The 27,997-nt window shown below is 41.6% G+C and overlaps 1 protein-coding gene across 2 annotated transcripts; it reads right to left on the bottom strand.

Moving 5' to 3' along the window:
* Window positions 1-9: 9 nt before the first annotated feature.
* On the bottom strand, window positions 10-27,997 carry gpm6bb (glycoprotein M6Bb). Of its 2 annotated transcripts, none has more exons than XM_076107117.1 (7): window positions 27,842-27,997; window positions 6,617-6,803; window positions 5,674-5,830; window positions 5,304-5,472; window positions 4,586-4,659; window positions 4,386-4,451; window positions 10-2,087 (listed from the first exon to the last, which is right to left on the bottom strand). In XM_076107117.1, the coding sequence occupies exons 1-7, from the start codon at window positions 27,843-27,845 to the stop codon at window positions 1,938-1,940; spliced, it is 807 nt and encodes a 268-aa protein (XP_075963232.1). In that variant the 5' UTR covers window positions 27,846-27,997; the 3' UTR covers window positions 10-1,937. The 2 variants fall into 2 exon arrangements, with proteins under 2 accessions (XP_075963232.1, XP_075963234.1); XM_076107119.1 differs by lacking the exon at window positions 10-2,087 and adding an exon at window positions 2,522-3,948.

Below are 27,997 nucleotides of genomic sequence, written 5' to 3'. Positions count from 1 at the left end.
ACAACAGAGTATTTTTATTTTTTTATTCATAAAAACAGTCAACAGGCCAGTTGAGTAATGTCATGGAGGGGTTTTCAGTCAGACAGGATGCTGGATTGTTGTCCTCCTGGTGATTGATAGGTAGCCTTTATTCTTTAGTTTTTGGTTTATTCAACAGGAAACACAGCACACGAAGATGAGATGAGATGTACATTCGCTTCATGTACATCTCACATCTTCCTCCTTGGCCACTGTGCACCTGTGGCTATTAGTCCTGCAGAGAACTATGCAGGTTCTGTCCACCAACATCTCCCAGATACCGAGTAAAACTCAATGGCGTTCATACTTTGGCTAAATTTACCATTTAGGTTGCCGTACAATTTTATAAATGACTGGTGTTGCAACTAATTGTTATTTGAAAGGTGAATTAAAAGTTCAGCATCAGCAATTCACGAGGAAGCCCTTGACATTCATAGAAAATACAGGTATACTATGAGGCAACAAAATAATATAAGACTCATATACCTTCACTTGAAGAAAAAGGAAGCACTATAACTAATTATACATAAAAATGGATTAATTTGTATGCAGAATAAAAAGGAAACAGGCAAACACTGCCTACTACTGATGTCAGTATACATGACTGCACATCACATGTCACTGCAGAAACGGCTGTCTTCATGCAACAAAGAAACCAGTAACTCATCTAATAGAAACAAAAGATTACATGAGTAATTATGTCAGCATTATGACATTTGCACATCAAAACAGGTGCAATAATAGAAAATTAAGAACAAAAATTAAGTAATTTTATCTTTCAAAATAAGAAAAACGCACTAAGAATCCTGACTTGTAACAAGTTAACATTTGAACTTGTTACAAGCTAAAAGGCTGCCTTGATCTTTTCCCATTTGCATTAATGAATATACATGGTCCAAACTTTAAAGATATTGAATATGCTTTTGTCTGATTATTGGCTACAGTTCACATTTAAAAGCATGGCATTATCTGTAAAGGTTAAATCTAAGATACTGTGAGGTTGAGGAGCTCCCGGGGTGTGTGACTATGATGGGGATTGCAAAACCATCATTTTACAAATGTGTGTTCCAGTTAAATTGTTCCATAGGCTCTAGTGCACACCTGAGGTAGTGTTAATGGAGGCCATGAATGTTCTGAGTGACGTTTAATTAGCTGTACAATGGGAAATTAGAATCTAGAGCCAATTATGAACACACATATTATCACTAGGTTCAATATTGTTTAACTTTTACAACAGAACAGGGTTGTGAAGTTAAAGTAAAAAATCTTCTGACGCAGTCTTGTGTCAGTACATTAGAATTTGACGGTTCTTCTGACATGCTGCTATCTAGACGTGACACACCGACTTTAAATGTAAGGCCTTTCATGTCGTGTATAATTGATCTGCATTTCTGATTGGAAAAAAAAGAGCAAACAAGTAAAATGTTACATTCCTTTGTTGAAAAGTGGTCGCCGCAGCTCAGAAGAAAGACAGAGCAAGACGGAAAAACAGCATGTCATCGTTATGCGTTGTATAAGAATAGTGCAACGTCTCAAGCTTTGCCAGCAAAACACTGGAGATAAAAAAAAAAGGGGCAAGAGAAAATCAAACACTACGTGAATATCAGAATTCAAGCCTTTTGTTTTTCTTTCAGAAAAAAAAAAAAAAAAAAAAGCATGAATGAAATTTTTAGTAGCAGTTCCAAAACACTTCTTGGTGAGTTAGTGCAGAAAGCAACACTGATGCATTAGTTTGTTAGGAGCCTGGTTAGTACTGCACAGTGGCAGGGCAGATGGCAGGTTATTTTAGCTGAGCGTCGTCTTGGACCAAAGGGGCCACAGTGGTTGGCTGCAGTGTCTGTGTGTCTTGAAGTGTGTGTGTGTGTGTGTGTGTGTGTGTGTGTGTGTGGAGGGTTTGTATGGATTGTGAGTGTGTATCCTTATGTGTAGGAATTGAGGCATTCCTTTGAGCGTGACGTGATGTCCTGCAGCTCCCGCTCTTCCTTCATTTTGATGTCTTGGTAGGCATGCATTTGACTGGCATCCTTAAGGTAGGCCCAGTTTGCTGAGAGAATCATGAGGAAGTGGATCTGGAAGAGAAGGGTGAGGTGGATGGCCGGTGAGCATGTCAAAGATGCAAAGCAAGCTACAGGAGTCAGAGCTACAGTATGTACATCACGGACATACACAAACACAAAGTTAAGTTCTTCAAAAGACTTAAAACAAGGGTGACAAAAGACATTACTGAAAGTGACTCGTTGTAACATTGCTGTTACAATCATAACTAATACTAGAGTTATGGTACTATCTTGCTACGCACAATACTACAGAAGTGACACTTTTAAGGTGTTAGGATGAGTGAAGACAAAGAGAGCCACAGGTTGTGCGTGTGAGTTGTATGCAGCTGCAAAAGCTTGAAGTTAGTGCAAAGCATGAGATTTTGTGAATCTGACCCTGATGCATTATGCGGTTCAGTATTACTGCATCCTGCTGTTGGATTTATAAGAAATAGACCAAGTAGGAATACTTTTGTAAACAAAGATTGTTTATTTTATATAGAAAGTAAAAGCTACAGTCTTCAAAAACTTAGGAGAAAATTAAATATATGAAATATGGAGTATAAGTAACTATAAACAGATCAAGGCATCTGAAAAAAATGTAAGCATGCAGGCTCAGTGTTAAGATCAAAACAAACGGCTCTTAAATGGCACTTTGAGAAATAATAAAAGGAAAATGTAGGAAACAAAACATCAACTTCATAGCTGAGGCTATTCCAGCATCAGCCCTCATAGAAAGAAAAACACATTTACTCTACTCTAACATAGGATCATTTCTTATTTATTTATAAAATGCATGAAATAGAGTGAAGCTTATGGCCTCATGCAGAAGTATACCCCTGGTACTGGCCTAACCCTTCAGAGTGTGCTGTGCTAGGTATGTGCAGTTACTTAGAAATCTACAATAAACACAACTGATCACCATAATATTCATCAGCAGAATACAGTTGATGAACGGGTTTTAGTTCAGTTCAGAATCTAACTTGTGACAAAGGAAATAATACTGAATATTTTCTGTGTAACACTTCATGGTTTCAGGAGTCAGTGCCAACATTTTAAGGCTAAGGAAAGAAACCAAAGAAATATAAGGACAAGGCACTTTGCCTCTGTAACTGGTCCTTTTACAGATTTATCGCTGGAATTCATCCTCACCAAAGCTGATAATCTGGCATTCAAAAACACCTTAAATATTTGTCATCAGATGTCCTCACGGACTAATTTCAGAGTTGTATTCTGTTCATCTATATTGGCTTGGTGCAGCGTTGATGGTCTCATGTCCAACTTGGATCATTTCTAAAATTGTATCTTACAGCCTGTGCAACAGTCTTACATAGAGTTCCACAAGGGCCTCAGGAGTTTGTGCACAAATTCGCATTTCAGCTCCGACTGGAGTCGACTGATGCTCGTCCATTAATGCTGCAAGCTAAATACTGTAAGATTTTGTGCAGGTTAAAACTCAGCTTCAAGCATTACAAATATAAAAAAAAAATGTGTTTTTGTGATTTCTAGTTGTGCACATTTCTATAAAATCTGATGGTGACACATTCCTATAAGAGAGTGCCAAAGAAAGCAGAACAAACCAGCCAACAGAACACCACCCCAATCTGGAGACAACTTTCATCAGGTGTCCTCAGACAAGCAATATCCCTAAAGGAAGCATACAGTGAGCTATTTACACTTCATGTGATTACTAATGGAGAGATGTTGGTTTTTCCTATTTTCAGGTTGTTGTTTTTTTAGTTTGATTTTTGTCAGTGGCAACTGCCTCTAATAGATTACAGCCTCAAATGCTGTACTGTGCTCTCGAAACAGATTAAAACTTAGTGCAGCAGTCTTCTCGACTTTTAAACTTCAAAACAGCAAAGTTATAAGTGGTAGCCATCATGTAGATCAGCTGGTGGAAGAGAACAGAAAAGGTTGTAAGACAACATGCCGGTGACCTCCTCGTCACTACTCTGACAAGTTAGTAAAGTGACCAATCATTTTATAGCAGTAAAAAGTTCAGGAAAGAAAATGTGAGTATAGTTTAAAAAAAATCCTATTTGTGATTTTATAGTTCATGATTGTGATTCTTTTTTTGAAATTACAGTCTTTTATGGTACAAAAACATAAGCCCAAACTGTGCTCTCTTCCATCCATATTGTAAAAACAGGGCCATGTGCATCTAAGCAGATGGGGAACAGCAAATGGAATTGGAGCTGAGGAAAAGCCTGTGTGTACTCTTCCTTGGTATGGGAATGAGAAGAGGAGCACTTGACACATGATCTGCCGATACAAACCGTGCAAAAATGGACTAAAGGGAGAGGATGGAGAGACCGGAGGGAAGCTTACCAGAGCGATCACCGTGGCTCCTGCCCCGGCGCAGGCTACGATGTATAGGTGATAAGACAGGTAGAACTGGAAAAAGATAACAAACAGTGATTCATTTCCCGTTTAAATACATGATGTCCATGACATATACTGCTGCTGTCATTTTCTGATGTATCTCTGCCATTAGTAGGAATGAGTTTGGTTAGAAAACAACCTCTTACCTCACTAGTGTCACAGATGTCACCTAGCGTAGATCCACAGGCCTTGCCAGGTGTGGCATTCCATGGGATAATTCCTGCAGCCATGAGATTCACAGGTTTTCATATACACTCCTTTCTACTTCCTTCATTGCACCACGTAAATTATGATCAAACTGTCCAATAATATGAATTGAGCAAAACACAATTAAAGAAAAAATATATATCTGAAAAAAAGAGGCACTCCACCAATTGTACACATGAAGATCATTCCTAATTCTGATTGGAAGCCAGTCAGGCAGGGTGTAATGAAAGATGCAGTCGAGTTGCAATATAGGAAGTGTGCGATCCGGTGTTTTGGAACCTGACCTATGACTAAGAGATATGATGGCTCGGCCTCTGTCGCTTTGATTTGAAGCATTCTCATATTTTTATCTGTCCCCTGCAAGTTCACAAACTTTAAGGAAGTGCAAAAGTAATATGCTGGAGGACATCTTTCATTTTTACCTCTCTGGGCCTTTAAAAATGATTCAAATAAAAAGGGGGGAGGGGGGGGATTGTTCTTTGATTTAACTGATCACAAGGCATATGCAACAGGAGATGAGCGCTCACAAGTAGACATTGCTTGGTTTTAAGGGGTCCCCTAATCCCCTAATTCAGAGTGTTGTATTATTTCTAAGCCACCTCAGTGTGTACACCAATAAAAAAAGACATACTCTTGCACAAAGTGCTATTCTCTTACCGTACTGACGAACATCCACACAGATGGAATCAATGTTGGTGAGGTTGGCCATGGGAGACCTCATGGTGGCACAGGTAGACCACATGTTGTAGAAGAGGAAGACCGGCACGGCGGAGAAGCCGAACACACCGAGCCAGGCCACACCCAGAATGTATGTGAGGAACACAAACTGAGGACACAGACATGGCACAATGTTATGCTCCCCCTCCTCATGCTAAAGCGCTTTCTTTTCTGTCATACTTTTTTCCTATAAGGAACACATTTCTATATGTATCTTTCATTTTAATCACATGGCATGAAACCTTTTTGTTTAAGTACTCTGTGTTTAAAAATTCCGGTCGGACACAGCAGTGTGGTTGTACTGACATACCATTCCACTGATGCAGCGTCCACAGATGGTGGTCTTGAACTCGCTGTGCAGTTCTTTCACTGCACTGGTTGTGTAGAAGCCCTCAGCGAGCAGGATGATCCCATACAGGAAGAAAAACGAAGCAATGCCATAGATGACATACTGCATCAGCTGTATTCTGTTAAAGAGCAATGTCACACATGAGCCAAGTCATGCCTGTAAAGCTGCAACAGGTTGAAAAACAAAGTAAGCAAAAAATCGAGCGCTAACATGCTTTTAGCCTCCAAACTTAACACCCGGAGAGACCCACTACAAATGTCAGGTAAAGTAATACCATGACCTACCACGGAAATAGCTGCTTACAATCATTTATAACTTATAACTTGCATGCAATCTTGAAAACATGAGTAACCTGGGCTGGCTTATTAATCAGATCATTAAACAGATGTTTATGATTAAGATAGGGATCCAGCATCCCTAAGAAGTAAAGAGAGACGCTAAGCCCAAATGGGGAGATAACAGGTGATACATGTCTCTGGAAATAATCTGCCAGGAGACAGACTGCCCCTGCAGACATCTTAAATTAAACAGTGCACTCCAAATCTACGCCAACATAAAACATATGTGCAGTCCTGTCTCTTGTAATTCCATTTTTATTGTCTCGACTAATGGATCCACTTCAAAATAAAGTAAAAAAAAGAGCCATATTAGGACTGTTCTCTGGGATGAGGTGAACGTTGGAGACGTGGTCAGCTAAATATAGCCTACATAAAGTCACCTTCATTAAAAGTGAGATCCATCTTACTTTTAGACCTCTCTTTATTGTGACGGTTACATAAGAGCACACTTTCAGTGTAATAGATCCTACTATGACATTAAAAAACACAATATTTTGTAATTATCAGACACAGCACAGGCAAGCATTATAAGCAGCCATGTAGCAGATACATACGAGGTCACTTACACATCAGTCAGCATGGCATGATCACTGGTGACCTTGGAGAAGTGGCTTTCCAGGATGGCCACGGTGCCAGTGAGAGCCACATGGCCACATCCACAGAACAGGGCGACGCCAGAGAAGCAGAGGATTGTAGCCACCAGCGACGCATACGGCACCCCGCCTAAACATTTGATGCAGCACTCAAAGCAGCCTGTAGGAAAAAAAAAGACAGACAAACTAGGTCAGCGACAAGTGTCGTTGGATATCATGCAGTGTTGGATATGGATATCATGCATCAGCAGTGTTTTATGCCAAAATGTTTTGCTTTAAAAGGCAACAGTAAACATCAGCCCCCAATTCCATAAAAGGGATTAACTTGCAGGACAGGAAGTGATCTCAGGGGGGATGAAGTATGAGATGAATATTCACATGAGTCATTCATTTATCCATCAAGCCTATCCCAGACACCAAAGGACATTTTGTCTCGCATCATGACTCATTAAAGAACAGAAACACAGGCTTTTCACTAATATATCTCAAGAACAAAGGAACTGACAAAGACAGAGCAGACAAGTCTGTTTCAACATAAGTTTCAGAAAATACATCCATGGCCGTGCTTCCTTTCAAGACTTCTGCTATGTCAACTCCCAGCGGCAACAGTCCAGTGTGCTGCATGCGGCTTTGTACAGTCTACGTTGTCTTTACTGTTTCATCCGACAATTCATCACTACACTTAAAGGGCACTAATGTCCATCCAGCAGGTCAGAGCAATGACTGTCAGCCAAGCTGTAATGGAAATCAATGGCAACTCACAATGAGGGTATGAAGTGACCCAGATGGACCTGCCTCATTCAGTGTGTTGTTATACCTCGTGAAATGGAGCCGGTCACCACAATGCTGTATTTGTGGATGCATGCAAACAAACCACAGTGTGCTTCCAATCAGATCCACATGTGTGTCTGACAGGATGTTGTTGAGTCATAGGACATCCAAATCGTTGGCTGTTTATGCTCCTCAAAGCTCTCACATATGCCTGGTGTCACATGGAAACTAAAGTGTTGAAAGCTGCTTTAATCAATACTTTTACATTAACAATGGATGAAATGACTGTGTATGTGACAAAAGGTCACTCGTAGTAAAACAGAGCTAGATGGAGATCGAGCACTGGACTATACGTTAATTAAGTACACACAAACACATCTCCGAATGAATATTAATGTTACTCCGTATTTGCTGGATATGTAAATAAGCAATTGTTTAATAACATGTTTGCCATATCAGCTAACTGTTCTGCTCCCCACGTGGCCAAAACAGGTTTTCACAGGTCACAGAACAGATTTTTGCAAATGCACCATTATCTAAGCACAGCCTACTGTATGTAATAGAAACAAGACAATAAGAATGTAGTAGAAATGATATAGCATGGAGAAAGAGTTGTAGATAGGGTGAGCAGAGGCTAACGGGTGATTGACTGAATAGGCCTACGTTTCTTATCTAGCTGCTCTGTCTTGTATGTAGTAGGAAACGGGAAACGCGAGGCTGCTGAGCACATCCTCAACACTTATTTGTGTTTTTCTTGAAGAAAAACACACCACAAATTCTACTTGGATCCTGAAAGTTCATCTGTGTTTGTGCTCTTTGCCGTAACAAAAGGAGTTTAAAACGGATATACTGCTGCTGGGTCAACACTTCTGCAGTCGGACGCTTTATCCTGACTGTTTGTGTAGTACAGGGAGATAAAAACATTTCTGTCCCATGGTGGGAGAATGGGAGTTGCCATGGCAGCATGTTAACCTCAACTCAATGACTGTGCCCACAGCAGAGTCGCTAACTTCTACCGCAGCCCACATTTCTCTGATGAACATGTCGGGGGGAGGGGGAGTGGGCTGCTGGGAGTCAGAGCGCAGAGCTCCACAGGATATTGAGCCCAGCTGCAAAATGAATACAGTTCATTTAAAGGAAGAACTGCTCTAGTAGTGGATGTCACTGTCAGGTAGTCCTGATCCAGTAGCGGTCTGTATCTTTGCTCTAAATCCATCTGTTTGCCCTCCTGAAGAAAATAAATGTTTCCATATGAAAAGTAGGCCTATTACCAAATCTCTTGTATTTAATGTGCATTTGATGAATGACAGAGGCAGTCACAAGTCTCAATGGTTTACTGTCAATTCATTTGATTGTAATCAATTGCGACATGTCATGGATGAAAATCAGCATGACCGCCCAACTCATTATGTGTCTGTTTGCCTTCAAACCCTGTCTTGATATATATGTCACTAGTCCCATTAGATTTGTGTATAAGTGGATAGAATGGTGCCGGATGCCACGATATCCGTCAGTCGACCTCGATGGTCTGATTGTGAAAATGAAAAAAAAAAAACACAGACTGGCAAGTCTTCAGCTATAAGAACCAAAACTGTCGATACTGAATATAAGAAATGCTTTAAAATGTCGTGTTGACCATTGTACCACCCTCCCCTGGAGCCTGTCACGGACAAGGTCAGACTGACATGTTTGCGTCCGTCATGCTTGTCTAACCTGGAGCACTTAGAGAGACAAAACATAGTTTATGTTTGAAAGCCACCATTCCGATCGATAAGCCATCTGTTTGATTAGTGTCCATTCCACAGTGGTGGTTTGCTTTTAAAGCATCCGACCATTCAGACAGAGAAGACACATTAGACATCTCTCTCTCTCTCTCTCAATGGATAAACCTTGTGTAACCTTGTAATAACGCACTATATCCAAGGTGGTGTTTTCACAGCTGGTCTGGACATGTTGGCAGGTTAGTAGAACTCTGTTCTGGTTGACTGTAGAAAACACTGGCGAGGAGAGACCCTTTGACGAGGTTCAGCTATTAGCAGCCTCAGGAATACTACTCTGTTCACAAAGGGCCTCTGTGAAAGCTTTAGTCTTGGTGTTAGACATCAGGGGGGACATCAAAGCCCAAGTACACTTTTAAGCAGAACCACGAGGACGATAGTCTGCACCAGAGTAAAATCACTCTCATTCAGCCGATAAATTCAATAAGGTGAATTTTGTTGGATATTGCAGGGTCTGTGAGATATTACGTTATCCTTGTTATTAAATCTGCCGTCTTTGTAGAAGCCCTCGTGATTCAGAATCAGAAAGCTTTGTTTCTTTTTCCTTCTCTTTTGAGGGAGGTGGGGCTGGGTTAAAAGGAATAGATTAAATTTGGGGAAATTCATATATTCACTTTCTTTTTCGATGAGAAGATTCTCATCTACCTATTGTTTTGATTTACTGTACAACTTTAATCTTGAAATGAAACATCTCTATTCGGGTGTTCTTTTGTTTTTCCAAAATGTGTTTGTGTTCAATGTAATTCAAATTACAAAGTCTAGTTCAAAGAGGACGATGGATTCTGCAATTAGACTGATGGGTAACACAAAATTTCACAGAGGAAGTTGTAATGTCTATTTTAGAGTTATAAAATAGACAGGCAGTATCAGTAAATCTGCCACACAGCAAAGTACAGATCATAATGTACTGTGTGGGATTTTATAGCGTACAGGATATTGCGGGCAGACTTTAGTTCAAGTCATCCTCCTCCACAGGGGACAGTAACAGTAGGAGCTGGTGACTCTCTCAACAACAAGCTTGTACTAAATGGATCCTGTTGGCTTGTTCACGTTGGGCCTTTTCCCTCTTTCACATGCTCCCAGCCGCTGACTAATACTCCTGGTTAGACTTACCACTTCAAGAATCCCCACTCTCTGTCTCATCGCTACAGAACACAAATAAGAGGACATATTGAATGAAAAATAGAGTGAGAGAGAGAAACACAGACAAGTTAGCGACTGTTTGTAATGACAATGTCCGGCCTTATAGCAGAGGCTATATTTGCCACATCGGGGTCACGAGGAGCGAGAGAAAAAAAAGACGCCAGTGTGAGAAAAAGTGTGTGTGTGTGTGTGTGCGCATTTATGACATTGTGTGAGAGAGACAGAAAAAAAATAGAGACACAGTCCAAGAAGCCCTGACACAAAGAGCCAGTGTGTGCAGCCCTAGACTGTCCATCACACTGGACTCTCAGGGGCCGTTCAGAATAGCAGTGAACCACAGTCCCGCTCTTCCGGCCCGCAGGCGCGAGGCCCAGGACAAGCCCACCGCTGAGCTCCATCCTGTGTGCCCCTCCAGCACTGCACACAGCTCGGCCACAATGAGCCACAGCAGCCACTTCACACTCCGGGAGGATCCTGTTTGTCAAAGCAGCTCATATCAGCCAAGGTGTGAATGAGATGGCTCATTAAGACAAACACACACAGCTAGGCTGACCAAGTAAACGGGGGTGGGTTACGGGCAAAGGGGAGACAGAAAGGGGGAACGAACAACAAAAAGTCCCCGCAGTTCATGTTTGGTGACCACCAAGGTGCCCTGTTTTTGGTAATTTGATAACTTGCAAATTTGGAACGGAATTACAATCATTTAAGGACAATATCAACTGGGCCACATGTTATTACATAATACATCTTCATTATTTTAGTGTATATTGTGCTCACATGGTTCCCTTTTTATAAATGAAACTGTTTTTTTTTTTAATCAAATTATACTTAGGTACAGAAAACCTGGGGCCAGGTACTGCTTTAGCAGTTAGAAATGCATCAATTAGTCAATTAATTGGTTAATTACTTGAAGAGAAAAATAAGTTCTGATAATCGGTTAATCAAAAACAATGTGTCCAGCTTCTCAAATGTCTATAATCATCTAGTTATCTTTGTCTCATAAACGAAATATCTTGGTGTTTTGGACTGCTGGCCAAACGGAATAAGACATTTAAAGATGTCTCCTTGGACTCCAAACAATTAATCAACAAGTACAAAAAGCAATTAGTAAATTATAATAGGAATAGGAAGGAAGGAAAACAAGTTGTTATCTGGGTTTGCCTACAAATATAATGAAGCTGCCATAGTGTGCTGTGTGCTCTGTACTTGATGGGTACCGGGGGTAACAGGGGCCCCAACAGGATGCTTTTCCCAGTGTCTCCAAACAAGTTAATCCATCCATGCCTCGAAATGCAAACGAATCACAGTTTGCTTGAGCCCAGACTCGTCACACTAACCCCAGCAGCTGGCTCTTCTTCATCACCTTCATCACCTCCCTCCATCATCCTACAGACATCACGTGAACACAGCCTGTCAACACCACAAAGCTGAAATCTTCCAACAGCTGGGACCCTCAATGGAAAGTGGAAAATTGTCCTCGATTGAGAAATACCAACTGTATGTGATCAAGTCAGCAGCAGACATTTTGAAAAACTTTGTTTAGTTTGATGACAAGACACAAACACAACCACACCTACGCAAACAACAAACCACATAGAAACACATAGAAGCCCCACATAACCATATGTACACAGTAAGAGTATGTATATTATATACAACTACATCCCACTTTCACAAACAAACAAACTTGGACACACACAGAGATGAAAACATTGCAACTCTTCCATCTCATCCCTGAGACCTGAACAACAAATTGGTTTTCAGCTCCGATAAAAAGCACCATCCAGTTTTAATCTTGCATCCAGCCTCATTGCTGACAGATGTGTCAGCAATGTTAAGTATTGTCGTTTGTTGCTTCACTGGGGCGAGCTGCCAAAACCCCATTTATGAGAAACAGTCTCATTTTCCACACTCTCCACTTTGAGAGGAGACTTAAAAATGCCATAATGGCTATAATGGCCATTCTCAAGGGACGCGGGAGATCTGACCCTGCCAATACGTCAAAAAGTGGTCTCAGAGTTCTAACGAGGGAAACGTATACTCTGTCAGCTAATAGCTGTTGACTGCAGCTCACCATGACAGTGTGTGAATGGAGGGGAGGGGGAGATGTGTGGATGTGCTCAATGACAATAAAAGGCAATGATGACCGTAATGGCTCATAAATTGAGTGTTTGTGTACATTAGAGGAGTACATTTGTGATCATGAACCGTGTGAAACGCAAGTAAATGATGGGTGTCAAGTCAGGTCAACTCTTTTTATCGGCCAATATCACATAGAGTGTCTTAGTGGGCTTTGCAGGCCCACAGGTTCCAGACCCAGCCTCAGGGACAGCTCCTTTTAAAAAGGACATAGCTCAGAGCCCGAATCGTGTGATCACAATGTTTGTTGCATGTCATTCCCCATCTCTCACCCATCATTTCGGGACTCTCTACTGTCCTCATAAAATGTTGAAAAAAATATACGAGTGGGGGAATAAACAATTGTTGATGGATAAAGAAATCATTGACAACAATTCTTGTAATTGGTTAATCTTTTGAGTAAGCTGTCAAGCAAAACTTCTAAACTTTTATTTCACTGTAAATGAAGTACTTTGGGGTTTTTAACTGTTGATCAGACAAATCAAACTTGAACTATGGGAAGCTGTAAAGGACATTTGCTCTATTATCTGACAGATTGACAGAATGGTTACTGCCCCAGTGACTGTTACAGACATTGTCAACATTGTCAAAGGTGCAATGATTTGTTAGATGTTAAATTTTGGCACAAAAAACTTCTAATATACAAATTTAGAGATGATTAAATATCACTCAAAGAAAATAAAGTTTATTATTGGTATTGCATTATCACATTAGTAAGCATAACAACCTTTCTTGGGAAAAGTGCTCGTCTAAATGTACAATATTTGACCTGAAATAGATGTTTAGAAGACAGATTTAATGACTTTCTCTCTCTCCTCGGTGTACACACTCCTCACGGCTGTCTATTTCTGAGACTGGTAATGTCTGGTTCATTTATCTTTGTCCTTGCCAGCCCCTCATCCACCTCATTAATCATCCACCATCCTGAAAGAACAAGTCAAACGCACCCTGAGGTTTGATTGGTCTGCTGTTGATTCTGCAACAGGCTCATTGTCCTTAAAAGTGACACTAGCATGATGATGACCAGCGGCATCACAGCATCCCTTCTGCTGCACGAGGGATGTCTGCTGAAAGCATCCCACATACTTAAATGAACTAGATCATAAAACAAGCACAGGCAAACTACTGCAGCAAAGAACAGCACACTAGAAGCATGACAGAGGCGATGCAATGCACAATCGGAAACTGGAATATCATTAATTATGTGCGATTATGAAACAAGGATGAACAAAGTCCCTGCTGAGCAGAATCGACCCAACTATTGTGGAGAGTGAAACCACGCAGGCTGGACTAGGTTAAAGCCCCAGTAAACACAGTAGTGAAAAGAACTGAACTGGCTCTTTGTGAGCGCTCATTGGTACCTCTTTTGTCCAGCCTCTGGTCTTGGTTTTCTTCTGATGGAGTTTCCATGGTTGTTTTTCTCCCATTCAACAAAAATGCTTCCTTTCAGCAAATTCTCTCTTCCTTACTCTCTCCTCTCTTGCTCCCTCTCCTCCCTGCACGTTTCTGCTCTCTCTCTCTCTCTCTCTCTCTCTCTCTCTCTCTCTCTCTCTCTCTCTCTCCTCTACTTTCGCTCTTTTCGTCTCGTCCTGCCTCACAAAGGCACCGCTCAACTGTACATCCCAGTTCCTTTACAAGAGACAGAGGTCTTGTCAGAAGAGATGTGGTTGAGCCCCAGTCATACGTCTCGTAAATCCTGGTTTCACAGGCAAAATGTGCATCTGTGGTGTTTGTTATGACTGTTTTGCGGTTCAGTCTAAGTCAAATTAATTTGCCCTCTTAATGACAAGCAAATCTTCGTCCATGCCCTTAACACACTCCCTCCTCTCAGGCGTGCCTGTCTGAGAAACCGAAGCGCAACCCTGAATAGCAATCCGATGAGAACAGGCTCGGGTGCAGATGGGTGAGTACGGACCCTTTCTTTAGAGTGGGTGAAAACCCTTCTCTGTTGTACAGGCTGGGACAGAAAGCATATAGGCACACAATCACCTCTCTCTAGTTCACATCTGACCACAGTTCAAGAAAGGGGGAGTGTGTGTGTGTGTGCGGGCGTGCTGTGGTGGTGTAGTGTGGCTGGGGGGTTAGCCCTTCATCTTTTGATTGGCACCATATGCCCTCTGCTCCTGCAGCATACATTAGCAACCTCTGACCGCCGTCTTCCCTCCATCTGGTGGCCTCTAACTCACATAAAAAGGACACAGGAAAGAAAGGCAGATCTAAATTTCCTTAACAAGGACACAGAGCGTCCTCGGGGCTGATACAAACAGAGGAAACAGCATCTGAAAATGGGAAATCCAGAGAATCCTAACGGCAGAAACATGATGCTGATAAAAGGTCGGAAAAAATAGAGAATGCTTAGAGGATGATACGATGAGAAACAACTTGTTCAAGATAAGCCAGAGATGACTGGCGAAACAGATAGCGAGGGAGACAGGGAAGAAGATCTTGGCTGTGTTTGTTTGGCAACAGCAGGGCAAGAAGCCCCAGGGGCATGCTAATGAGAGAAAGGCCTTTCAGCAGTGGGGGGAGAGCCCTGCTGGAGCGGAGCTGGAGTGGGGTCTTCTCACGGATACCAGACCTCAGAGAGGAGGGGGATCAGCAGGGGAGGGGAGCTTCAGGGGTCAGGGAAGTGAACTTAGCGGGGATCCCACAACAACAAATGCCGCACTAATCTTCTAGCTTTTTCATCATCAGCCCTGTAAAACACCAGGAGAACTGACATCCTTGTGATGTGGGGAAGGGAGCCTCCAGCCCATCAGCAGCAGTGATGGTGGTTTGATTTCTACAGCTGATTTCGAGGTAGCTGTGCTTGTGATTTCCCCATTAATCGTAACGAGGAGCTCAAGTGAAGCTTCAAAAGAAAAGCCGTTGATACACAAGAGTAAATGTGTCACACACTTAACCACAAAGAGGCAGATCCGTATTACCGAGTACAACAAGCCAAGGATCCATCTGAACCCTTTTCCAAATGTGAATAAACAACAAAATGATTGAGTTTATTGCACACACGCAAAAGGAAATTCAAAACATGTGATCAGGCCTGGTCGAATTGGGTTTTCAGCCTAAACATAAGCATAAACATATGCTTTTGATTGGAAAAAAGGACAAATGTACCCAGCAATTAAAATAATGTTTTTTTGGCTGGGATCTTAAGCTTGGGAAAACCAAAGTTAACAAAGTGTTCTTTAACAGAAGAAAAGTCATGCATTGACTCGGGCGACAAAGTGTGGTCAAACCAGTGTTGGCTCAGAAATAGAAATTCAGCATGTATAGTTTTGTTACAGTGCTCGTTATCTTCCTCTGAAGGCAAATAATAACTCAATAAAACACTGATTATGAAAGATTTTCATATCCTCAATCTTGGCTTTAACCCCTGTTTCAGTCAGAGACACACATGTCAATGAAAGCCAACTATAGCAAACGGTTGCCGTTTGGTTTTACATAACTACTCAGCTAGTAGCCAAGCAACTGGTGAATGAGCCAGTGATTGTGAAGCATGAATGATCTCAGCTAATGCAATTAACCTAATTCTAGGAATCAAATGTACAATATTACGTCTACTTTGTGTTCAATAGAAATAATTTAAAGTTCTGGCTGACGAATATAACATTCACTCTGCTTTGAGCTCTGTTTTGGTCTCCATCAACTCTTGAGATTAATATCTCGCTCTTCAGCAGTTAGATGTTCAACTCCCTGGGCAGGTAGCACAGTGTGTATTCATTTTTATTTTGCTGGAAACAGCTGCCTGCTGCTGGCAACAGGGTTGATTTTGAGAAGAGAAACTGAACAACACAGTAAATGTAATAACCTTATATCAAAACAATAAGCTAGAAAAGAAGCTTGAACGTCAGAAATGAATAAAGCAAGGAAGGTATTAGACATATAAAGAGCAACAGACTGATTGGAGCTTTACCAAAAATACTGTGACAGACTGAGTGGCTGTGGGAATATTCATGTGAACATAGGAGGCCACACTCCCCTACTTGAGGACACAATTTGAATGATGATGAAGCTTATACAAATGGAGGAGGCTTCATTGTGGGTCAACCTTTCACACTGTGTGACCGGGGGCCCTGAATGCTCCTCAGTGTTCAGTCACCCGTGAAGACCTGCACCCTGCTTGGCTCACAGTGAGGACTGGGTTCTCAGGGATGCAGGCAAGTGCCCAGGCCCCGAGTTCCCCTTACCAGCACATGGCAACGGCCTGAGGAAAGCAGGCTCATCCCACCAGAGCAGAGCAGATGAGGAATATGTTGCTGCTCTCATGGAAAAAGCTGTAGCATTTCATTTCTTGCAGTGATTTGTGGTATATAACCACATTTGAGACAGAGATTCCTGTAAACCCTGTTTTGGCAATTTGTTGCAGTCAGTGAATTTCCTTCCAATGTACTGTGGTGGTATTACTGTCCTGGATTTAAATGCAGGCCATTTTCATAGGTCAATCTGCTCTGTATGTCTGCCGTCATGTTTGGCGTGCTGAATCTAAGTCATTGATTGGTTTACAAAAGCAGCACACTACCAGCCCATTACACAGATCCATTCACTTGTTTTGTTGACCCATTTTCCTCTGCGAGTCTACAGAATAACAAAACGCATTACAAATTCTGTACAAATTTTGGTCAACAATTCAGTTATGAAATATGATTAGTTATAACAGTCAATACATCAAAATGCATGACTCAAACTCACCCGAGAAGAACAGCTAATTCTTCCATGTAAATCCAACCAACATGAGCCTGAATTGTATTCATATTTTCGAAGAAAAGTCTCTCTGCAATGGAACGAAATGAATATGCTAACTGTCCTCGTCCATTACAGCAAAATATGTGGATTGTGAGATGGAAAACCACAGGGGTCTGACTTATAATGATCATTTTGCTTCCCTTTGGCCCTGGCAAGAAGCTATAAACTAAGGGATATCAACATTGTGTGTATAGCAGGAAAAAAAAATCTTCCATACACTCAGTGTTGGAGTAGAGTGAAGGTTAAAGGGTATTTGAATCATTATGCTGTCATACTTAAATAAAGGCTTTTCAACCTTTATACTTGAATGAGCGCCTCTGATGTTTGTCTTTCATTGGACTGTTTAAAACAAAACGTCTATGCAATTCAATGCATTCATCTTCTTCCTTGTCGAATCCAGGCACCTACATTACCCACAATGCAACAGTTGAGTCAGCGATTCGGATGTATTATGCTCGAAGCAGCTAATGTAGCCTTGAGATACAGTACACGGTAAGCTCACTGTGTTACTTGTAACTTGTAGTCTTCAGCATCAACCAATGCTGACTCAGGTGACATCCCTTGAGGCAATTTATCAGACTTCACACTCACAGGTCCCTTTGTAGCCACAAAAGACTTCTTACAATGTTTTCCACATATAAAAGTATTCTCCCAAACCCCTGTAAAGATGTGAAGGCGTATGCTGAAAAAGCGGAAATCCAGCTCTGCTATTCAATTCCAGCCATTTCTTATAGACACATTAATGTCTTGGCGTTTCTTCCACTGTACAATTTCCAGTTGGAATTTTTCTCTCCATTGTAATTACAAGTGTTTGACCAAACAATGCCCAAAGTATCTGACTCAGTACTTCACTAATTGCATGTTTGTGATACTCCATCGTGTTAGGTCTGCAAATGGAGCAAAACACTTACTCGAGGATGCCTGGCAGCCATGTTTTTCTTCGAAAAATGACTTCACAATCCTCTCGACTCTGGCACCTCCACAGCCACTGTGGTTTTGGCCAACGTGTGTTGCAGTGAGCGCCACAGATGCTTCCTATTATCCAGGCTTCCTAGGTTACAGTACCTTGGAAACTGCCACTATGGCGTGTGCCGGACAGAAAACCAATGCAATGTCAAAACCTTTACACTAAGAATTTCACAATTTCAGTCTGGAGTCAAAAGAGCAAATCAATGGCAGGAAACAGAAACCTGGAAAAGAGTGAAAGAGAGAGATAAGGCGTTTTTATAGTACCCCACCACGTCCCATACAGGCCGTATTGCTGCCATTTTAGAGAAAAGTAAAGGTCTGCATAATTGTTTGTTTTTCTCTTTCAGCGTACAGTAAATACTTTAATGACACCTCCGGTCTGGAAGAGGCTTTTTGCCGTCTTCGTGGTTCTGCCACTCTTACATTATGCAGCCAATGAACCCGCCAAAAGGTACTGCAAGCAAACACAGCTCCATTATGCAGTTGGAATAATGCTAGATAATAACCTCTTGTCTTTTTCAATCTATATTGTGATAATACTTTGCCAAGAAGTGGAGGAAATGAAAATACCCAGCAACTCCTGAATAGTTGACTCTAAGAAAAAATAGGGGGTTTAAAAAACGCTTTTATTCCCCAACACGTTCAGCAGTTCCCCCAGAATAGACGAGCTTCAGGAAAGATTATTTGTGAGAGAAAAAAGATGTAATTCTAACCTGATTTAATCTGTCTATACTCTCTTTATATCAATCGTTTCTCTGCACAGATTAAGTGCAAACTGCAGCCACCTTGCAGTCATTTTGACACCGAGCACCTTACAAAGCCATTTTAAATGTCTGACGGTCTATTAAACTGCACAGAGTATAAATAAGCCCCCCAGGGACTTCCCTTTGTGGTGTTGATCCTTGAAATACAATATCCATCACTGTAAGCATTTGTTTATTTAGCTGCAGACAAAGGCCACTGAGTTTCCTTTTATAATCCATGAATGACACGACGGCAGTCACTGTTAATCTGAAGGTAGTTAGCAGGTTATTTGTTTAGTCTTGTACTACAGATGTGCACATACTGTTATTGATTTATGAATATTCTTTGGGACATTTAACACAAGCATGCTGATATTGAGTGATGATAACATCAAACCTGAATAACCAGCTCCAGTCTAATGTATTTTTGGCATGAGACATTTTATATGGATGTTTATCAAGAAGATCTAGCATGTTGTGCCAGGAGACCTAGAAATAGTTTGAAAGCAAAATGTTTCTACAGATGTCATTCTTACACTGATCAGGATCTCCACAACTCAAACCTTCTCACACTCCAGGTGCTGAGATGCCAAATAACACAGGGCCCGAGACAGTCTTTCATTTTCCTACTTGTTGCACAGGGCAAAAGCATGTGAACACACACACACACACACACACACACACACACACACACACACACACACACACACACAATAGAGACATAATGAAGCACAGAGACATGGGGACATTAGACGAGACTTTCCAGCTAATCTTGGAGTTGCTTCCCATGAACAGCCCCCACCCTCTCTGTCTATCCCAGCTGCTGGGATTTCTTTCTCTGCGTGTCACCCGCCAATCCTATTGTCCTCCGCTTCACGCTGCCAACCTCTCACCCTTGACCCAAGACTTTACCCTTTTCAAACCCTCCTCTTCTCTGTTCCCCCCCATCCCTCATTAGAAGGAGTAGAAACCTCCTCCTTTTAGCCCCAGCCAGTGAAACATAGTAGCCACTTGGACTCCACCGTGTCAGGATTCATCGCCAGCACTATGACAACAGAGCAGATGACACGGAGATCACTTTAATGCCATTGTTCCACGAGGCTCTTCTCTCTTGTCTCTAAGCCCTGCGTCCCGCGGCTGGATCCTGGAAGGACAGGGAGTCGGCCGCAACCTGAACCTGACACTTCCACCCCTGCAGGGATTTGTTTGTCCTCAGATTCATGATGGAAGCGGTTTAGACGTGGACTAAGTTCTTAACAATAAGTGGCTAATACAGCTCATCGCAAGAGAAAGATAGGAGCTAATCTCTCTAGTGGTTTGTATACTCTGCCCTGGCTGAACTCTGCGAGAGTGGGTCAATCCATTACTTTACTGCTTTAAGTACAGTTTTCCAACAGAACAGGCGGTAATACCCTTTTGTCCATCATACTGGACACTTTGTAGCATCTACTGTGCAATGAAAAAACCCATTTATGGCACCATCAGATGTGATACAGTCACTGCATCATTATTAGTGTCTAAAGATTTGCACTCTCACTCTCAGTCTGTGCAAACTTGATGGAACCACCGGTCTGATAATACATCAAAAGACAGTCATGTTTGTTAAATCATTTTGTATGCAAAAAGAAGTGCTTCAATCTCTGTTTGCAGAACACTTTGGCACTTGAAACTGATTTAAACTCATTTGCATAACTGTGTCATAACTGTCAATGAAGAAATAAAACACTGTTTACTTTGTTTCTTTTAGAAGATGTCTAGCTTTAAGTGTGAAAAGAAACAGGACGAGTCAGTGCCTCAAATTCAAATAACTTTGAAATCAATAAATACAGAAGATGATGTTCTTATATTGTCTTGGAAAATCTCTCTCTCTCTCTCTCTCTCTCTCTCTCTCTCTCTCTCTCTCTCTCTCTCTCTCTCAACATGTGTTCAGTTGCAGGAAGCTTGCTCTGTACATTCCAGATGCTCCGTTCCTTCACAACATTACTTTCCTATTTTCAGCCGTGGACACCATTGTTACCGTATTGTTTTTCCATAGAGTGGAGGTCAAAAGCTAAGACGACTTATGAGAGCTCTCAGTGGCGTAGCTGTAACGTTCATACTGCTGACTGATCTCTCCTCTGGTCTGCGTGTGGTTTACAGGGTCAACCTGTTTTTCAGACAGAAACATCTGGGATTTCCTCTCCCCTGAAGCCGCTGTTAGCTGGTAAGTTTCTCATTTCCTCTCAAGTGAACCTACAGTGAGTAGGGCTGCACAATTAATTGAAAGAGTCATAATATGGCAAGGTGCAATATGTTGTGCTGAAGGGATTTCCCGGCCTACACATCATATTCTATATCTTTGTTTGGTACAGATCCCCACAAAATCACACCATAATAATTTTTATCAAATTTTCAAGGAACATGACAATAACAATGCGAATATAATCAATCCCTCTAATATAGTAAATCATATTTGCAATATCAGTCAAAATAATTGCAATTACATATTGTTATAAAGTCGTTTAGCCCTAACAGTAAGTGATAAAAAAGCTTGTGTGTATAAATGGTAAAAGCATAACTCAGTTGAATACACTACATTTTTTCTACAAAACCGTTCAACAATTTAGTCAAATTGAAATCCATCTCCAAAACAGTCTCCCCAAACGCTCTCCCTCAGCTATTGGGTTTCCTTGCAGCTGTTGTTTTCTAAAAGCTCAGCGATCGCAGATTTTCTTCTGCTTGGCAGAAGTGCCTCCTCCTGCATATCAAGACATTCTCTGGAGGACAATAAGCAGACAATAAAAAGTCTAACTTAAAAAACTTTTTCTTGGGCAGGAAAATGATTCCTGGCTGGCGACAGAGAGAGTGTGTGTGTGTGTGTGTATGTGTGTCAAGTGGCCTCTAACTCTGGTTTCACTGTGTCACATGCAACACCATCATGTGCATTTCCTGCCACAACTTGGATAAGCAACAAGCTGTGTTGCAGACAAGTCTTCACAAGGTTCGCTTTTATGACAGTATCGTCAAAAAAAACGTCTTTGAATATCTTGAGTAGGATTTCACAAATAATTCTGAATATAGGGGCAAAGAAAAAGTCACAAGGGTTTACATGGGTATTCATTTAAATTCCTGCTTAATTCATCCCATGCATAGCATTTGGTTGCTTCCAAATGGTCTCAGGCTGTCTGGCAGGGCTCTTCATATGGTGAACATTTCTCATTGGTGTGCTGGGGTACCCCAGATGCTTTTGTCTTACGGTTGTTTAGCAGCTGCGTTAAAGCGCCGAGGACAAAGACCTATCTGTAGAGGGTTGAATACACTCAGTGGGCACACAGCCAACAGCTCAATCCTACAGGCTCCCACAGTTGAAAAGCAGACTAATGCATTCTGCTCTCACTCCTCACAGATGACCTTGCAGGGAAATTAGCTGGAGGCCCTATTATTTCTTCTCATTTCACCTAACTGCTTTACCATCTGAACTGTGGTCACATCGAAGTCCTAAATGCACTTTCTCCCAAAATAGGAAGAATTAATACGTTGTGTTGAAAGAACCAACCATCTTAGCTGACAGACACACATCCTCACCCCCCTCTCTGATGATAAGAGTGTGGAAAAATATCAACTTTGCATCTTTGACAAATCCAACAGGTGTCTGAAGGGAGATGCTGAGCAAGCACCACTTACATCTGAAGGACATTGAGAGGGGATCTTTTAATGACTTCAGAACGGTACTTCACAAACCAATGGGTGATGTCACAGTGACCACATCCACTTCTTATATACAGTCTATGGGAGAGGCGATGGTTTCGGACGCTGTTTGCGGATAGGTCAAACAAACACAGGACTTTCACCGCTCTTCCTGTTCCATGTGAAACCAAAAGTCAATGTTGACGCGTATTGACACGTCAATCATTAGACACATGGTTTACGGGACTCGCTATAGTCATGTCACTCAGAAGTAACTTGAGTACTTAGTCTGAACTCAACTCAATTTAGATAGCACCTATCATGGAGCCCAAAGTGGTTCACAGAGCAAATAGAATAAATAAGTAAAATACAACAATACAATATCATTTTGCAAGACTAAACATTACAACAATAAACAATACAATGTTAAAATAGGCTGAAAACCTTTGAGACTTTTTCAGACTTAAAAACTAAGGCAATCAATGACTAGGCACCTTAAATAAAATCCATACTGAAAGTTAACATCAACCACAATATTTTCCTCAACCTAACTATGTGGTTTTGTTGCCTAAACCTAACTTCCTGTGAAGATGGAAATGTACTTTGAAAACACTATGACACTATGCATGTAACGAGCATATATTGACACAATGTCTCTGACGCATTCCAAAACTGACGCTAGAGGGGTACATAGAGTGACATAGTTTGAAGTTTTGGGCGATTGACCAATCCTCGGTATTTGACGCATTAGTTCGCATAGCCCCTCTCTGCCGCAGGCATCAATCACACTGTTCAGTCACTCTTAACATTGACTGCATTATGATCCATTTTCTTGTTTACCAAAGACTGGAACAGGAAAATAGGTCATTCGGTGAAAACATTATTGACTATTTAATCAATGTCCCCTGCTCGTGGGATTGGGAGAGAGTGAATCAAGGCAGACGCAGTGTTTTTGGTGCTGTAGCAAATGTGGTCATACAGAGTTGCTGCAATGTGGTTTACAGTAGATGGGAGAAACCCCTGCAGTAGCGCTGAATCCCTGTTGAATGAGTGAGTGAATGTTCATCAGCTGCAGGGGCTCTTTGCTTTCCCCAATCTATTATTTCCCTCAGACCTTCTGGAACAATCCTCTGACTGTGAACAAAACACTGACAGATTGCAGCTTCACGAGCAAATATCACCACTGCACTATATGAACATGCACTGATGCCAACATATTGTCAAAATGAAGAAAAAAACATAAATTAGACCGTATTATGCATGTATTTCACACTTTAACCTTGAAAAATGTGGGTGTTTTGCATATAGGGACTATTTTCAGATATTTAAATGCCATCCTGTTTCTACCATGTGGCAGTTTGACTGTGACATCTCTCCAACAAGGACAAACTTGCACACACACACACACACATACACAGAGGTGCCCATGCAACCACTTGCATCCCTTCTGTTCAACTGTGAATAGGCTTTTAGTAGAAGTGACAGCCAAGGCACTTGCTTCAACGAGCATCCCCACTCAGGAACTTCTATTCCTATCATTTCATGTCACAATACTCAATGGCCTTCTTTGTTGTCAGAGGAGTTATTAAGCTCAACAAATTATCATGACTGCTCTGGCAGACCTGCAGGGCTGGAGAGAAACAAAAAAAATGTATAAAGGCAGAGGAGAGCCGTGATGAGAGAGGAAAGGAAACCCAGAGAGAGAGAGGAGGAAATGAAGTGGAGTAGGAAGGAAAGCAGTAGATGAATGAGGTCTTGATTGAACTAGCCGGTTCTCTTTTTTATTTAGAGCTGCAAAGTTGCAAAAAGTACTGTATGGGGCCTCATCTGCTCTATAATTACCAAATAGGCTCGGTGATATCCTATGCCAAATGGAAAGAAGCCCAGAAATCATGTAACTATGACAGCGACTACCTCATTATGGGGGATGTTCAGTATAATTAATGATTGCAAACCAAAGACGAAAAGCAATTTAGGAATTATTGATGGTGACATAAAAATGTGGGGATCAGTCGTAAAAAACAAGGTTAGCGCGTACTTTATTTGGACTGAACTCACGGAGGGCATCTTTTTGGAGTTAACAAGAGAATGCTTTGAATCGAACAAACAAACACAAAACAAGAAAGTTCAGTTTCATTCTTGCAGACTTGTGGGGTTTTTTTTTTTCCCTCCTTGTATCTCTTGGAAACAGAAGCATGTGCATGACCTACGACATGCCTCTGAGGACCATTTCGCCATGACTCAACTAAAAGCAGGGGGAATTTATCTGACTCTCTGTTATTGCTCTGCCGTCAGATGACAAGTTGTTGATTCCCAGAGCACAAAAACACCTCCGCCGGCACAGCGTTAGCAGTCATGGGTCTTTCCTCTCTTCAGACTCAGGATGCAGGGTCACAGCACATGTGTCCGTGACAGTGATCACTGCTGATGTGTGAGCTAAATAATCGGACACTTTCCAGACATCCTAGTTCAGATGGAGGAGGCATTCGCGTTAAAGAGCATGAGGCAGCCGACACCTTGGAGACACATGTAAAAATCATTATGAAGGACACTGCCCAACCCCTGTGGATCATTGAAGAACAGAATCAGAAAAAGTCTTCACTATAAATAGAGACTACTAACATTTGACATCAGGTTTAAGCCTCTACTTGTACACCAGCAACCCATGTGTCAGTAACTATATATATATATATATATACTACATATACTACAGCAAGATGTTTAATTTAAGACACATTGAAAACTGTCAGCTGTGATTTACTCTCTTTACTTGAAATACTCAAAAACAATGATGTAACACTTGGATCTGGTTTGCATCCAACCTTGATGACCTTTTCCACAAGACCACCACGCTGAATACAAAACACTCCGACTAGAGGGTTCACGAGTTTCCATAAGGAAAAACAATCTTTCCTTCTTCTTTCTTTTTTTTTTTTTGCGATCAGAATCTGGCTGCAAGAAGAACAGACACACACTGTTCATAGCCGTGTCCATAATTTGCTGTATTTGATTAGTTGAATCTTCTGTCATAAGACAGCTTTAAATGTCAAGCGCATAATCAAATTGTATCTGTAAACGACATAAATCGAAACGATGGCAAATCTTCCACACTGAATGAGACTGAGAGTTTCTAAACTGTTTTCCACTGTGAAAAATAAAATATAAACTTTGCTTATGTTTGATTTCTTCTCTAGTTCAGGGGCTACAATCTGCAGCAAAGACAAACGATTAAGCTTTTTATGAAGCGCCATGTCATGCTTTTCTTGGTAAAATCAGCATGATCATCACATGTATTTTTGTCTTCAGGCTCTCTCTTCAGATGTTGGGTTTAACGATGAAATATCTACGTAGAACTGAAGCCACGATCCTTTCATGTGTGTTTAGTTTTCTAGTAACTCTTGGTAACCAAACACTGTTGGGTGAGTAATTGTCACAGGATAAACACCAAGAAGAACCTAACAGGATATTTGTGGAAAACGAATGAAGGAAGCTGTCTTCCTCTGAATCGAGCACAGCGGACTGAGGCCAAGTTATCCTCCCACGTCCCTCACACAGGCCAATGCACTGTTAAATCGTTCGGTGCAAGGACAGAGGAGAATTCCTCTTAAAAACATGTGGCCCCTCTGCGAGGTGAAGGTCACTGTAAAATCAAATCAGACATAGGTTATATAACCTCTGAACGACATATTCACTTCACAGCTCCACACAGAATCGCCTTCAAGACATCTTGTTTATTTTGGGGCTAAAAGGATTCATGTACACAGTTCCTCCATTTTCTGTCTTCAAAGCTATTTCACATGAAACGGCAAATCACAGCAGAGCAGTACGGTGTCAGTTTCTCTGACTAAACAAAAGGTAACCTCAACAGCAAATAGCAACTCTCCAAATGAACCTACTCCTGCCCACAACAACAGGCTACTTCTCCTGAAAAGGGTCATGGAGAATCTTTGAATAAAAAAATGGGAGCTTTAGCAAGTGGACATGCACAAAGGTTGATTGCCGTGCAGAGTCATATCCTCCGCGAGACAGTGAAAGAGGGTCTGTCGGGGAATTAGTTCACAGGGCATCCGCTCTGAAACTTGCAATGCTGTGAACTTCTCTCTCTACATTAAGAGCCACTGAAGTCGCACAAAGGAGCAGCTCCAAATTAGAAGCACAAAGACGCCTCTGTGAGAGCTTCAGAGCGAATTAATGAGCATTGATACACATTTGCACACAGCGTTCTTCGCTGGCCTCAGCTGCACTGTGGCAAACAACACAGGCTAATAAATGCTGACCAAAAACCAACACAAAAATCTCAAAATGGTAAAATTACAATAATTGGATCCAGTCTCAGTCATTTTTTTTTTACTGTAAACCATCTACCCCAGAGCAGGATGAGTGTTTTTCATGTCAACTATCCCATCTGGTCCATAGTTTATCACTCTTTCAAAGACTTAAAGTTAGCGAGAAGTTAAACATCCATAGCATGAGCGCCTCAATCCTCCCATGCACCCCCCTCCCCTCCCCATGTTGGGAGCACAGATGGCAAACACTTGGGACTGTTTTTAAAGATGAGACAGTCCCAGCTCAGCCCTTCACAGAGCAATTACAAGTTCCGGCATAACACAAAGCATGCAGGCTTCAGCTATGGAGCGTCTGACTAACACAATATGTTGCCCGTTAGGTTTTTTTTCCAGTAACTATTAGTCATTCATTGCCAGCAGAAGATGCTGTGCAGTTTGGTTTAGGAATACCTTTACATGACAATCGTTATCAAACACAGCAACATGATCAATCACTGCTGACCAATAATGATCATAAAGAGAAGTCAGGTTTTCATCAAATAGCTCATCTCAATAGTTCAGCACTGAGGTCCTATTGAAAGCAACAGTGAGAGAGACAGTCGAGGCAGCATGTTGATCTGGATTTAACACCTCCGCAGACTCGCACAGAGTTGACTGCAGGAATCCAGCTGGACTTAATCTCTCTAATCGCTTTCCTCAAGTTGCTTCAGCAGGCTGTTCTAATGCCGGTTCTCGTGAATCCGGGTCAGGTAAACAGCCTATCTCTGCAGCAGCAGAAGGAGCTGAGTGAACGTTCAAAAAAAAAGAAATCGGCGTGCCCAGAAAGTTTGCGCGACAGTAACAAAGTATGAGCCATATGCTGTCATCATGAAAAAAACAAAATAAACGGCGATATTTATATCCGTCTTCTACTATAGGCTACTGGAGCATATATAGGTAAAAACAACAAAAGAAACGTACCCATTGTTGTTAGTTTCCCAAAGTGTCCGAAGTGAAGCGATCAGCTGAAAGTTGAGCCCCAGCTACACTGATGTTGCGTCCTGGGATGCACACTGGCCGCCTGGCTGCTCAAACACTCAACGCCGCGCGTCCCTTTGGAGACAGCCTGGCTGACGT

Source organism: Anarhichas minor, unplaced genomic scaffold (genome assembly GCF_050575085.1).
Source record: "Anarhichas minor isolate MPS153535 unplaced genomic scaffold, ASM5057508v1 ptg000004l, whole genome shotgun sequence".
NCBI classification, from domain to species: domain Eukaryota; kingdom Metazoa; phylum Chordata; class Actinopteri; order Perciformes; family Anarhichadidae; genus Anarhichas; species Anarhichas minor.
This window is presented reverse-complemented; position numbering and strand designations above follow the sequence as displayed.